This window comes from Diadema antillarum, unplaced genomic scaffold (genome assembly GCF_040938485.1).
Source record: "Diadema antillarum isolate AM-2024a unplaced genomic scaffold, OU_Dant_1.0 scf00000030, whole genome shotgun sequence".
Taxonomy (NCBI): domain Eukaryota; kingdom Metazoa; phylum Echinodermata; class Echinoidea; order Diadematoida; family Diadematidae; genus Diadema; species Diadema antillarum.
Window position 1 is genome coordinate 1888543 of NW_027270919.1, and position 11605 is coordinate 1900147.

General features: G+C 39.3%; 1 protein-coding gene across 1 annotated transcript; it reads left to right on the forward strand.

Moving 5' to 3' along the window:
- Nucleotides 1–1093: 1093 nt before the first annotated feature.
- On the forward strand, nt 1094–9908 carry LOC139740745 (carbonyl reductase [NADPH] 1-like). The gene is made up of 6 exons (XM_071651323.1): nt 1094–1209; nt 3124–3390; nt 7040–7149; nt 7916–8041; nt 8876–9020; nt 9282–9908. Exons 1-6 carry the CDS (start codon nt 1189–1191, stop codon nt 9486–9488), a joined length of 876 nt encoding a protein of 291 aa, XP_071507424.1. The 5' UTR covers nt 1094–1188; the 3' UTR covers nt 9489–9908.
- The last annotated feature ends 1697 nt before the right edge of the window (nt 9909–11605 follow it).

An 11605-nucleotide genomic window follows, 5' to 3' on the forward strand; every position in this document is an offset into this window, starting at 1 on the left:
GCCACGCCCACCACTCTATTCTATTAAAGCGTCCTCTCTTCGAAATACATCTTTCAATCGAAAGTAATAAAATCAAGTGGTATTTACCAATCTATTTGCAGGCATCAATAGGCTGTCGACAGACCAATTTAGACTTGTCATGAAAATCGACGAGAATGACCACGCATTTTAATATACGTAGGATAGGGTATCCTTAGTGCCTACGTTCAGCACAGTCATGTAGGGGTCTATGTGGTGTGTAGATGTTCGTATATTCTGTGTGCAGCGCACTGCCATAATTATGACCTTAAAGAAATATAATCGCGCTTTCGGCATTGATAACTTTCAATATTGTGAAACAATCTGAATTATTTGTTTCAGAGTATCAAACTATAACTTGTCTCCAACATCTTGCAGAACATCCCATGCAATCCGGTCCAGTGGTCACGGAGAAATGTGAGATCTTTATAAAACTTATCACGGGGCCATTTCTACCTAGATTGACCTTCATGACATTCATTGATGAATAAAAATATTGTGGTCATTATACTATCTAGGAGATGTATTTAAGGAAAAAAGCCTAAATATAAATGCGGATAGCGTGAAAGCAGCAATATTAGCAGACAACACATCAGAGAAAGTTTGATGAAAATGGAACAGAGTTCAAAAGTTATTAATGATAATACTGTGTATATTGTAAGTTTAGGGCTACTTCACTTCATGACGACCTTGTGATCTTGAATCCAGTGGTTATAGGCTATTCTTGGCCCCGTCTTATAAAAACTTTTGATTGATTCAAATCAATCACAATTTTACGATTGAATGCAAATCCATCTCATGAAAAAAACACACACAATTGACACCTTAACTATTCCTTTGTATTATGCAAAAAGTGGACCCTGTATATTGCTGCTTTCACCCAATCCAATCCACGTTTGTGCTTTTCTAACGAACGGGTCTGCACAGTATACAATATTTGCTTTTACTAGTAGTCGTCTGTTATGACTACTCGATACCAAACCTCTTTGCTCAATGCCAATACGGTCTTGCGCCACCTGCTGGTGCCATAGATAAAGGCTGCACTTACGTAAAACTAAGACTATACAATGTGTAGTATAAGAGGCTCACTACATAGGTAGGTGGATCGAGTACAGTGGTCAATAATCGTACATTCGTCTAGACAGCCAGCTGTCAGAACAGTGCTCAAAGATGTCGCAAAAAGTGGTGTTGGTAAGTATAACGATTTTCGTCTTCGGAGATATGTGAAGTAGGGAAGAGTAGTTATGGTTCGTTGAGAACGACTTCGTCGAACATAGATCATAATCAAAATTTAACCTCACGCGCTTGGACCTACCCGTTCTGTACGTAACTCAGGTACGACTAACTGCTATTGGTACATAAATCCAGGGACCAGGGTAGAGAGGAATTGGTGGGTGGGATCAGGGAGGTGAGACTCGCCTCCCTGGTGGGATCGCGCTCACATCCCGGTACGGTGGTACAACGTGGAGCTGCAGCAACTGTTAACCGCAGTTTGCAGCTCCACTCAAGAAGGGAAGTTTTGCTCCATGGAATAGCCTAGCCATCATTTTTTGATATTGCTCATGTGAACAGTCTGACCAGGCAGGGTGAGGTACAGTACCAGGCGACAGAGCTTAATCCTAGCACTCCCTTCCCATTGTTTGTAAAAACTGCCCAGTCATCATGCCAGTCATGCACATTGAATAGCAAAGTTTGTTGAACCTAAGTTGAATAGAGTTGTCACCTCTGCTGCTTTGTACTCAGTGCAATGGTTGAAGGGATGGTACATAGGCCTAAAGACAGTAAACTGTTCTTCTAACGTTAGGCCTATTGGTTGAGGTGAGGTGTCAGCTTCTAACTTTTTGCGAGATACTTAGAAACCAAGTGCTTTGATTTAAGAAATGTTAAGAGCATACAATTCTAAGAGGAATTCAAGTTTATCCACTGACAAACAGTTTTGCAAGTTAAAAATATTAAAGATCATACATTTCTAAGAGGAATTCAAAGTTTGTGTATATAAATGAAAATTGTTTTACAAATGGCTGAGATATCCAAAAACAAATTAAAACTAAGCAATCTTGATATAAGGTGGGTCCCACTTTTTATTAGGATTACTTTGTTTTTGATAGATATCTTAGCCATTTTAAAACCAATTTTAACCAAATAAACAATGAATTACTCTAGAATTATATGTTCTTTCATATTTCATGAGAGGTTTCTCATTATCTCAAAAAGTCATCATCAACACGAAACCTGAAGCCCTATCTCAACTGAAACTGTGCCATCCCTTCAAGCAGTATTTTAGTAGGTTTACTGTTCCCAATATCACTGATCATGAAAACATGAAACTACAAACAAATCTTGTTTCTTTGTTTAATATCTGATTGCAATTGGATGTTCTCTGTTTCTGTTCATCTGATTTTAGTTTTACAGAATGTATTAGATAACCATGCGTCAGCACATGTAGGTTTGCTTTGCCAAATGTCATTCTACGTCAAAACAATACCTACCTACAGCCTTTTCAAGGTATAATCTCTACTGCATGACTAATCCCCTCAGTCTCTCTAATCACTGAAAGAAAATAAAGCTCACTCAGATAGGTGATTTATGGTGGTGCTGGGAGTTTGTCTGTGTAATGCAACTGAAGAAAAACCCTTTATGTGTTAGAGTTGTCTTACTGCTAAGAGTTATTCTCGGTGAGCAAACAATACTTTATTCTCTGTACTGCAAATGGATTCCATTTGCTTTGATAGGGAGAACCAATGCTAACATTCTGTACAAATTCTTTGATTCAGCTGTAAAAAAGTATGAAAAAAACCCCAGCTGAAACAAATGACTGCATTACATACTTCAAAAAGAATAATGCACTCCTGTATATTTCTGTTTCCTTTACTAGCTATGAAATGAACATCGTAAAAATAAAAGCCACATGCAAGTTGTGTGTATTATTGACAGACATGGCATAATACCCAAGGAGAATATCAAAGTTTTGATAGTGTTGAAACAGACGCAGATCACGGGATGTTGGCTTGGCTGGCTTAGACAGTAGAATAGACCAAGCTAAAGTGTTCTTTTAAAGATGAGTTGCATTGTTGTGATTGCTTTTTTCTTTGGATTTGTTGTTAGGTTACCGGCAGCAACACAGGGATCGGCCTGTCTATAGTCCGTTCTCTCTGCAAACATTTTGGTGAGAATGGCATCGTCTACCTCACCGCCAGGAATGAAGGGCGGGGCCGTGAAGCCATAGACACCCTGGAGAAAGAGGGACTCCACCCTCGTTTCCACCTGCTGGATGTGGGCAAGATAGCGAGCATGGAGGCGATGCGAGACTTTATCAAAGCAGAGCACGGAGGACTGGACATCTTGATCAATAATGCAGGCATTGCCTACAAGGTATGACTGGTCTCAGTCACTTTGATCGAATATCTCATTGTTACATCCTTGCTCTAAGAGTGTTGAAGACATGAGAATTTCAACCCTCATTGAGCAAGGACAAAAGTGTTATGAACAGGATAGTTCATTTACTGTTAGATATCAGACTTGTAATGTGTAGACAGGTATAATCAATGAAATATCCTAGATTTTAGATTAAATTTATTCCAAAGGAAAAAAAACCAACAACACATAAATACTGTTAAAAACCGGTATTATTGGCACCTTGACTCTTCAGTCTGTGATTTACATGTATAGGCACCATTTACCCCCCCCCCCCCCCCCCCCCCCCCCCCCCCCCCCGTGGCCCATAGTGGCCACTTACTGTTAAAGGAGGAATGTTCCTGTGCATGTTAATTTTGCGCATTTCATGAGAGCCAGGATTCACGAAATTAAAACGCACCTGAAAGTTCTTTCCTACACTATATGCATTGAATGTTAAGGCAACTCGAAAAAATGTCATGCCGCCAAAAAGGCTGTTGGCCCCAAATTCCCAAAAATGTTCTGCGAAAATATTGTGTTTTACAGTATACAGTGCACTCCCGTTATAACGAACACGGTTATAACGAAATTTCGTTATAACGAAGTAACTCTTCTGGTCCCAAAATTATCACCATTAAAGTCTATGGTAAAAAATTCGCTTATAACGAACACGGTTATAGCGAAATTTCCGTTATAACGAAGTCTTTTCCGAGCGCCACAGACAAAGAAAAACAAAAGAAATGTGCTCCGCTATAACGAAATGCGAATTGCTTTCGAAAATACGTAGCGGAACAAGCATTTATAGCGTCTCTGCATGGGTGAACGCTTCACACCACTGTGTGTTCGCTCTTTGTGTCACGCACAGTTTCTGAGGGGAACTTGCATTTACTATTGTGATACAGTTATTCCATCACATTTCACATAGCTTTCCGGTGTATAATGAGTATTCAGCAAACAAAATATGATATATATACGTGGTTTCCTTGTTTTCGTTATATATTGTATTTGTTCGGTTATATATTGTATTTGTTCGGTTATAACGAAATTTCGTTATAACGAAAGAAAACGGCTGGTCTAGAGCATTTCGTTATAACGGGAGTGCACTGTACCTCTAAATCTGATATTTTGGTTGCCCAAAAGAGTGATGGCCTGAAATAAAAGCATATGAAAATCTGTTTTGAAACTCACTTGCTTGATTGGGTCTCCAAAAGAGAACTTTTTTTTTGAAATTTGATGACATCAGTTCATTTCTGGTGAGCCCTGGTATAGGCATTGTAGCATTTTTCATGTTGCAACATCTGTATAAGTGTAGAACACTTCAATAAAATGTAATGATATCTGAGTTGTTGTCACACACAGAAAAGGGAATGGTGTGAACTCTATGTTTTCTTCCACAGTCAAATTTAAGGTTGAATATTGCCATTATCTGTCTCTAGCTCTGCTTTAAATCTGTTGTGGTAACAAGAAATAAAATACAAAATGCATTTGTAATGTAGCTGAAAAAAAAATGATGGTTGTTAATGCTTTGAAAGACATTCAGTTTTAATCTGTTCAGCCAAAATATGTTTCTGGACATCCACTTACAATTCAATTTTTCATTCAAGTCTTTTGTTCAATAAAATATTTTTCATGTACGCCTTTGGTACATTGTATGTCTCAGTATTTAGAATTTTTACCCAGATTTCTTGATTGCTTGCCCAATAGAGCTCTGCTCTATGGAAAGATTTAGATTTCACTGGTTTAAAATAACAAAAATATTCACAGCTGATATTCAGGCATTAGATCCTCAAAATCAACAAGGAGATACTCTGCCGATAACAATTTGGAAATACCCATCTTTATACCCCCGCCAAACGAAGTTTGAAGGGGGTGTATAGGAATCAGCGGACGGTCGGTCGGGCGGTCGGTCGGGCGGTCGGGCGGTCGGGCGGTCGGTCGGGCGGTCGGTCGGGCGGTCGGTCGGGCGGTCGGTCCGTTGCAAATCTTGCGTCGCGAACTACTTCCTCAGTTTTCAACCGATTCCCATAAAACTTGGCATAGATGTGTGCCTTGGGTTGTAGATGTGCAAGACGTATTTTTTGACAGTACCCAAAAGTACGTTGCCATGGTAACGGCATATTATGGGCAAAAATGGGTACAAATCTTGCGTCGCGAACTCCTCCCACAGTTTTTGATCAATTTTTATGAAATTAGGTACAGATGTTCATCTGAATATGTTAATGTGCAAGACACATATTTCCGCAGTGGCAAAAAGTGCGTTGCCATGGTAACGGCATGTTATTGGTAAAATATAGGGCAAAATGCTTCATGGCAAAACTGCTTCATCAGTGTTCTTCCAATTCTCATGGAATTCATATTGAATGTTTGTCTTAGGATATAGGTCAGCATGACACATTTCTTGACAGTGACAAAAAGTATGTTGCCATGGTAACAGCTCCCATATTATGAGCCAAAATGATGGAAAATTTTGTGTTGCAAACTACTTCCTCAGTTTTTGCCCAATTTCCATGAAATTTGGTACAGATGTGTGCCTTTGGTTGTAGATGTGCAAGACGCATTTTTCGACAGTACCCGAAAGTACGTTGCCATGGTAACGGCATATTAACCCTAACCAGGCCGGGCTTTTTTGGGTGTTCTGTGGCCGGGGAGGGGTTGATTCAACCCCCCCTGAGATCTCGGCCGTCGATCGCAAAATCGCCATGATATTTGGCACATGCATTACCTGTGGCGTAATCTACGAAGCTATACAAAAAGAAATGGAAATTTTCGTCATAATAATTAATTATGCTAATATATGCATAAAATCATACATTTTGCTCTAAATCAGAAATTAAAGCTCCTAGAATCCTAATTTTTGGTGAAAACATTCTTTGTAGCATTCCTAACAATGTACTTGAAAAAAAAATTTGGTATCAAAATCAATTTCTTATGTATTTTATTGTTTTATGAATTTCTTATGTATTTCCATGTTTTTTCGACCTTTGGTTTTATCATTTTTTTTCCGCAAAATTTATGACAGAACCTATATCAAGCATAATTATGCTAAAATTGATTAGTTTCAGCCTATAAAAGTGAAAATAATCATATCTTTATGAATAAGAAGAGAAAACTCAATTTGCATAGACTTTACACACAAAATCACGTTTTTGAGCCATTATCGGTCTGACAGGCATGTATAAAACGTTATGCAGCGTCGTAACGGTATGCAAGATTTTCGCAAAAATGGTGTCAAAAGATGCGCGAGACTTGAAAGTAAAAAGTCAGCGGACGGCGCGGTCAAAAAATTTCGCGCGGTGGAGTAGTCATGAAAAATGTCGAGGGGGGGGGGGGGGGTTGATTCAACCCCCCCCCCCCCCCCCCGGCCTTTTTAGGGTTAACGGCAGAAGATCAAGGAAAGATCTTGCGGATTTAACTACTTCCTCAGTTTTTTGACCAAAGCTTATGAAATGTTGTTTGGCGGGGGTATAACCAGTCGCTGTAGCGACATTTCTAGTTTGTTTTAGAATCCCTCAAGGTGTATACACCTCTGAAGGAAGAAAGCTCTTATAGAAACTGAATTCAAATGAATCAGGCAGTGAGCTTCTGATTTGTGTTTCTGTAATGCATCGTGCCATCTTCTGTTTCCCAGGGAAACGATACTCCAATGTCTGAACAGGCCAGGGGAACCATTGACATCAACTTCTATGGAGTTCTCCACATGACAAACTTGTTTCTCCCTCTAATCCGGAATGGTGGAAGGTAATGTGTCTCTACAATTAATAAATCTACTGTGACCTATCAGTCATTGAAACGCACATTGATTTCAGAGTCTATGTGCTCGATGTGTGTGTGTGTGGGGGGGGGGATCACTCACGAGGGGAAGAATCACATAGTATTGTCACCAGAATACTTTGTCTTTTGCTTTGATATTTGGCATGCCAATCTGACATTACAGTACATGTGTAATATTTGTAGTTTTAGCAGTGACAACTGCTATGTGATACAGTAATGATATGACTTTTTTTTTTCCAGTACAAGAGTGAAGGGTATTTACTGTCACCAACTGTAACCATTATCACTGAAATATTTAAGTTTGCAAGCTTATGAATTATTAACTATTCCGAGAAGAATTACACTCTAGTCACATGAAATGGATGGTCAGTTGATCAGAATTGCATAAGTAGTGTATCGTGTTCCTTTCATTAAGGGGTGACACAAAGAGATAAAGAACAAACTCTTGAACATTTTGTCTAACAGTTGTCATAATTCCCCCAAAGCAATGTACTCATAACAGATTAGAGTGGGTATTTAGCAATATAGCAATTGTGCAGCCTGGCAGAAAGATACTTCACATAGAATACCAGTCACAATTTTTTTTTTTATCATCCGAGCGTAAAGATTGATTTGAAATGACATTATGTGGCATTTGTGCAGCATTCTTTCCTTAGCCCTGACAAGTGCAGGATGTGTTGCAATGAAGTCCAGCAGAGTCTAACCTTATCGTTGTCTCCCATATTTGTATCAGGATTGTCCAAGTAGCCAGCATGGTGGCACCGATGTCCTACTATCGCTGCAATGAAGACCTGCAAAAGAAGTTCAAGGAAGTGTCGACGGAGCAAGGGGTCATTGACCTCATGGAAGAATTTGTGAAGTATGGTTCTGACAGCTGTTTTCTGAATAGTATAATGTGTCAATTCTATTTTTGTTATTGTATTTTGATATGTATTTGATTCATCAGAAACACTCTTTTGACATCTTTTATACATTCTGTGCACGATGCCAAACCTTGAAAGTGAAGATCATGATTAACAGATCTGTATAAGACGAGATTTTTATTGACAAGATTTGGAAATGTGCTTCTTAAAGAATAATTGGTATCAAAAAAATTGTCAGGGTCAAGGGACCTGTATGTGAGTGCTTCTGTGTTGCCTTCATGATCATGTTGATAACACAAACACACAGGCATGCACATGTGCAAAGTAGAACTACGAACCGGTCTGCTGTGCTCCACTGATCTGTCCACCCCTATGCACACGTCTGCTTTCCTTCTGAAGTGCTCTGACTTTGTTGATATCACAGCAGAGGGAATGAGTTGTACCAGCTAGATGTGCTTACCGTCATGTCACACTGGCATCTTTCCTTCTTTTTTTTTTCCTGGTGAAATGACATATCCTCCTGCACCAATTGCTTGGGTCGTATTTGCTCCAAGGGATTAGGGTTAGTGATATGATAGGATTTTAGGGTTAGTCCTTTGTGAGGATTAGGATTAGGTTGAGGGTTATATTTTTGGTTAGAATTTATGCTTGGCTTAGCGTAAAGTTGATTTCATGGGAGCAATTGTCGAGAAAGCAAATGTCATGGAACGTAGCTACAATCTTTTTCATCTAATGCTTCAAGAGAAACATGCATGAATACCTCTCCCCATTCCTGCTTCACATTCTCTTTTCCTTGATGTTTCTTAAAATCCATCGTGTGGACTGTGCAGAGCGACAGGAACAGGGAACCACGTGGACCAAGGATGGCCTGACTGGGCCTATGGAGTCAGCAAGCTGGGTGTCGTTGCTCTCACCCGCATCCAAGGCCAGGCCGTTGCTAAGGATACCACCAAGGAGGATGTTCTCCTCAACTGCGTGAGTTTTAACATCAAAATACAAAGGTTTACTTATACTCAAGGGGTCATAACATTGTTTCAAGCAGATGTTTTGATAATGGTAATGGTGGTAATGGTAAGATTATTAGAAGTCAGATAATGGTGATGGTATTATTGATGATTGTGATGAAGATTACCACATAAATGGAATAAGGAATTAGAGTTGTTGCCAATGCTACACTGAAATTCTCCATTTGTCCAAATCTAACAACATCTGGCTCCACTTCTTGCCTCTCTGCAGTGCTGTCCTGGCTATGTCATGTCTAATATGACGGCCCATCACAAGTCTGCCATGGCCGCCAATCGGATTCCCACGGACGAAGGAGCCGTCAATCCCGTCTACCTAGCCCTCCTTCCTCCTGGAACCAAGGACCTCCAAGGCATCTTGATCTCCAAGAAGACAGTCAAGGACTTCTGGAACAACGATATTCGCCCAATCTCATTTTGATTCCCCCTCCCCTACCTCAAAATCCACACATCTTTTTTTCCACTCAGCAGAGGCTTAGCTGCCAGTGTGCTTTTGTCAGGTTTAATGTTTTCGTCTCTACTGTATAATGTGTTTGTGTGTATTTGTGTGTAAAAATCCTTACGTACGTATGTATAATGTCAGTCTCATTGTCTTTCTGTTGTTTCTTGAGGGGCCTTGTAACGTTTTGACTTCAGATTTTTATATTCAAAGACTCGTTCAGAGCTTTATATTCAGGTCTTCGGTCAATCGGTTTGTTATAAAAGGTTAGGATCGAGGTTTAAGATAAAATCTCACATTCAAAGAAGTTATTTGATAGAAGTTCAAAAGTGTTAAATTACAGGACATTACCCTTGGTTGATTGTTCAGTGGATATGATGAATTGTCAGAAACAGGTTGAGATGAAGTTTTGATACATTTCCCTCTCCATTCCCTTTCCCCTTTTAGAATGAAATAAACGTGGTTACATTTTGTGATAATCACCTATGATCAAAAAGCAGTTGGTTTGGAGCATTTTCTTTCTTTTAATATCAATAGATGTTAAGATTGAAAGAAAGTTGTCCTAAGGTTTTTGAGATTAAATAAAATTACACATGAAACTCGGACCTTAGTTATGTACTGGTGTGTGCTATGATAGAGCATGTCAGTATGCATTTTGAACTACTAAATTTCTCTGGGGTCAGGGGTCAAGGGCCAGAGGCAAATTCAAGTGAGATCACAGTGCATGCAATTGTGATTGATGGCAATGGAAAATTAAGGTCCATTGATGTCAGATATTACATCATCAAGAAAGCAAGGCACCACAGACCTGGGCATGAAAAACATGCAACGTACTTGTAGAACTGCATGGCCTATGATGTTTTCAGTGGGAATCAGAGAGTGTGTGCAGATTCCTCATTCCAAGCAAAAGGGTGGCTGCTGCCTCATACCTGATTGAATTCACATCAGTAGTAAAGTACATTGTAGAAATCCTTCGTGATGTCAACCTTTGAAATATCTCTGCTTATTGTATGAGGGCTTTCTAGCCAAATATTGTGTATGTTTGTCTGTGTATTTTTGTTCTTTTTTTTTTACCTGTATTATATCCATGAAAGAATTCAACCTATGCATTATTCTTGGTACAAGCAACAGCAATCCGAAGAGTAGTTGATGAGACAGAACCCATGTGAATGTTACTGTATGACTACACTTTGTCACAATTTATCCACTTTTTCTGTGTTTTGAAATGGCTATGGTTTGCTTTAATGCAAAGATTGTCATGTATCGATCAGTTCATCATTGGTGATACAATCCTTAAGTCCTTTGACAGTCAGTGAGTCCATGTTCTGAGTGTAGGTCTTCAAGAACAGTGACACTCATGTTCAGTGCTATACAGTGCACTCCCGTTACAACGAACACGGTTATAACGAAATTTCGTTATAACGAAGTAAATCTTCTGGTCCCAAAATTATCACCATTAAAGTCTATGGTACAAAATTCGCTTATAACGAACACGGTTATAGCGAAATTTCCGTTATAACGAAGTCTTTTCCGAGCGCCACAGACAAAGAAAAACAAAAGAAATGTGCTCCGTTATAACGAAATGCGAATTGCTTTCGAAAATACGTAGCGGAACAAGCATTTATAGCGTCTCTGCATGGGTGAACGCTTCACACCACTGTGTGTTCGCTCCTTGTGTCACGCACAGTTTCTGAGGGGAACTTGCGTTTATTATTGTGATACAGTTATCCCATCACAGTTCACATAGCTTTCCAGTGTATGATGAGTATTCAGCAAACATAATATGATATATATACATGGTTCCTTGTTTTTGTTATATATTGTATTTGTTTGGTTATAACGAAATTTCGTTATAACGAAAGAAAACTGCCGGTCCCGAGCATTTCGTTATAACGGGAGTGCACTGTATACTGTTGTATTTCTTGACTTTTGTTTGATTCAGGATTTTCTGGAACAGTGCACATAGTGTAAAATGTCCTAAATTTTGTAAGTCCTGCGTTGGTATTCTGACGTTTTTGAGACAGGGGTGTTAAAGGTATTGTTTACCATTGGAAGCTGTAATTTACAAAATGTTCGAGTTGTGTATCATCTTCGATGCA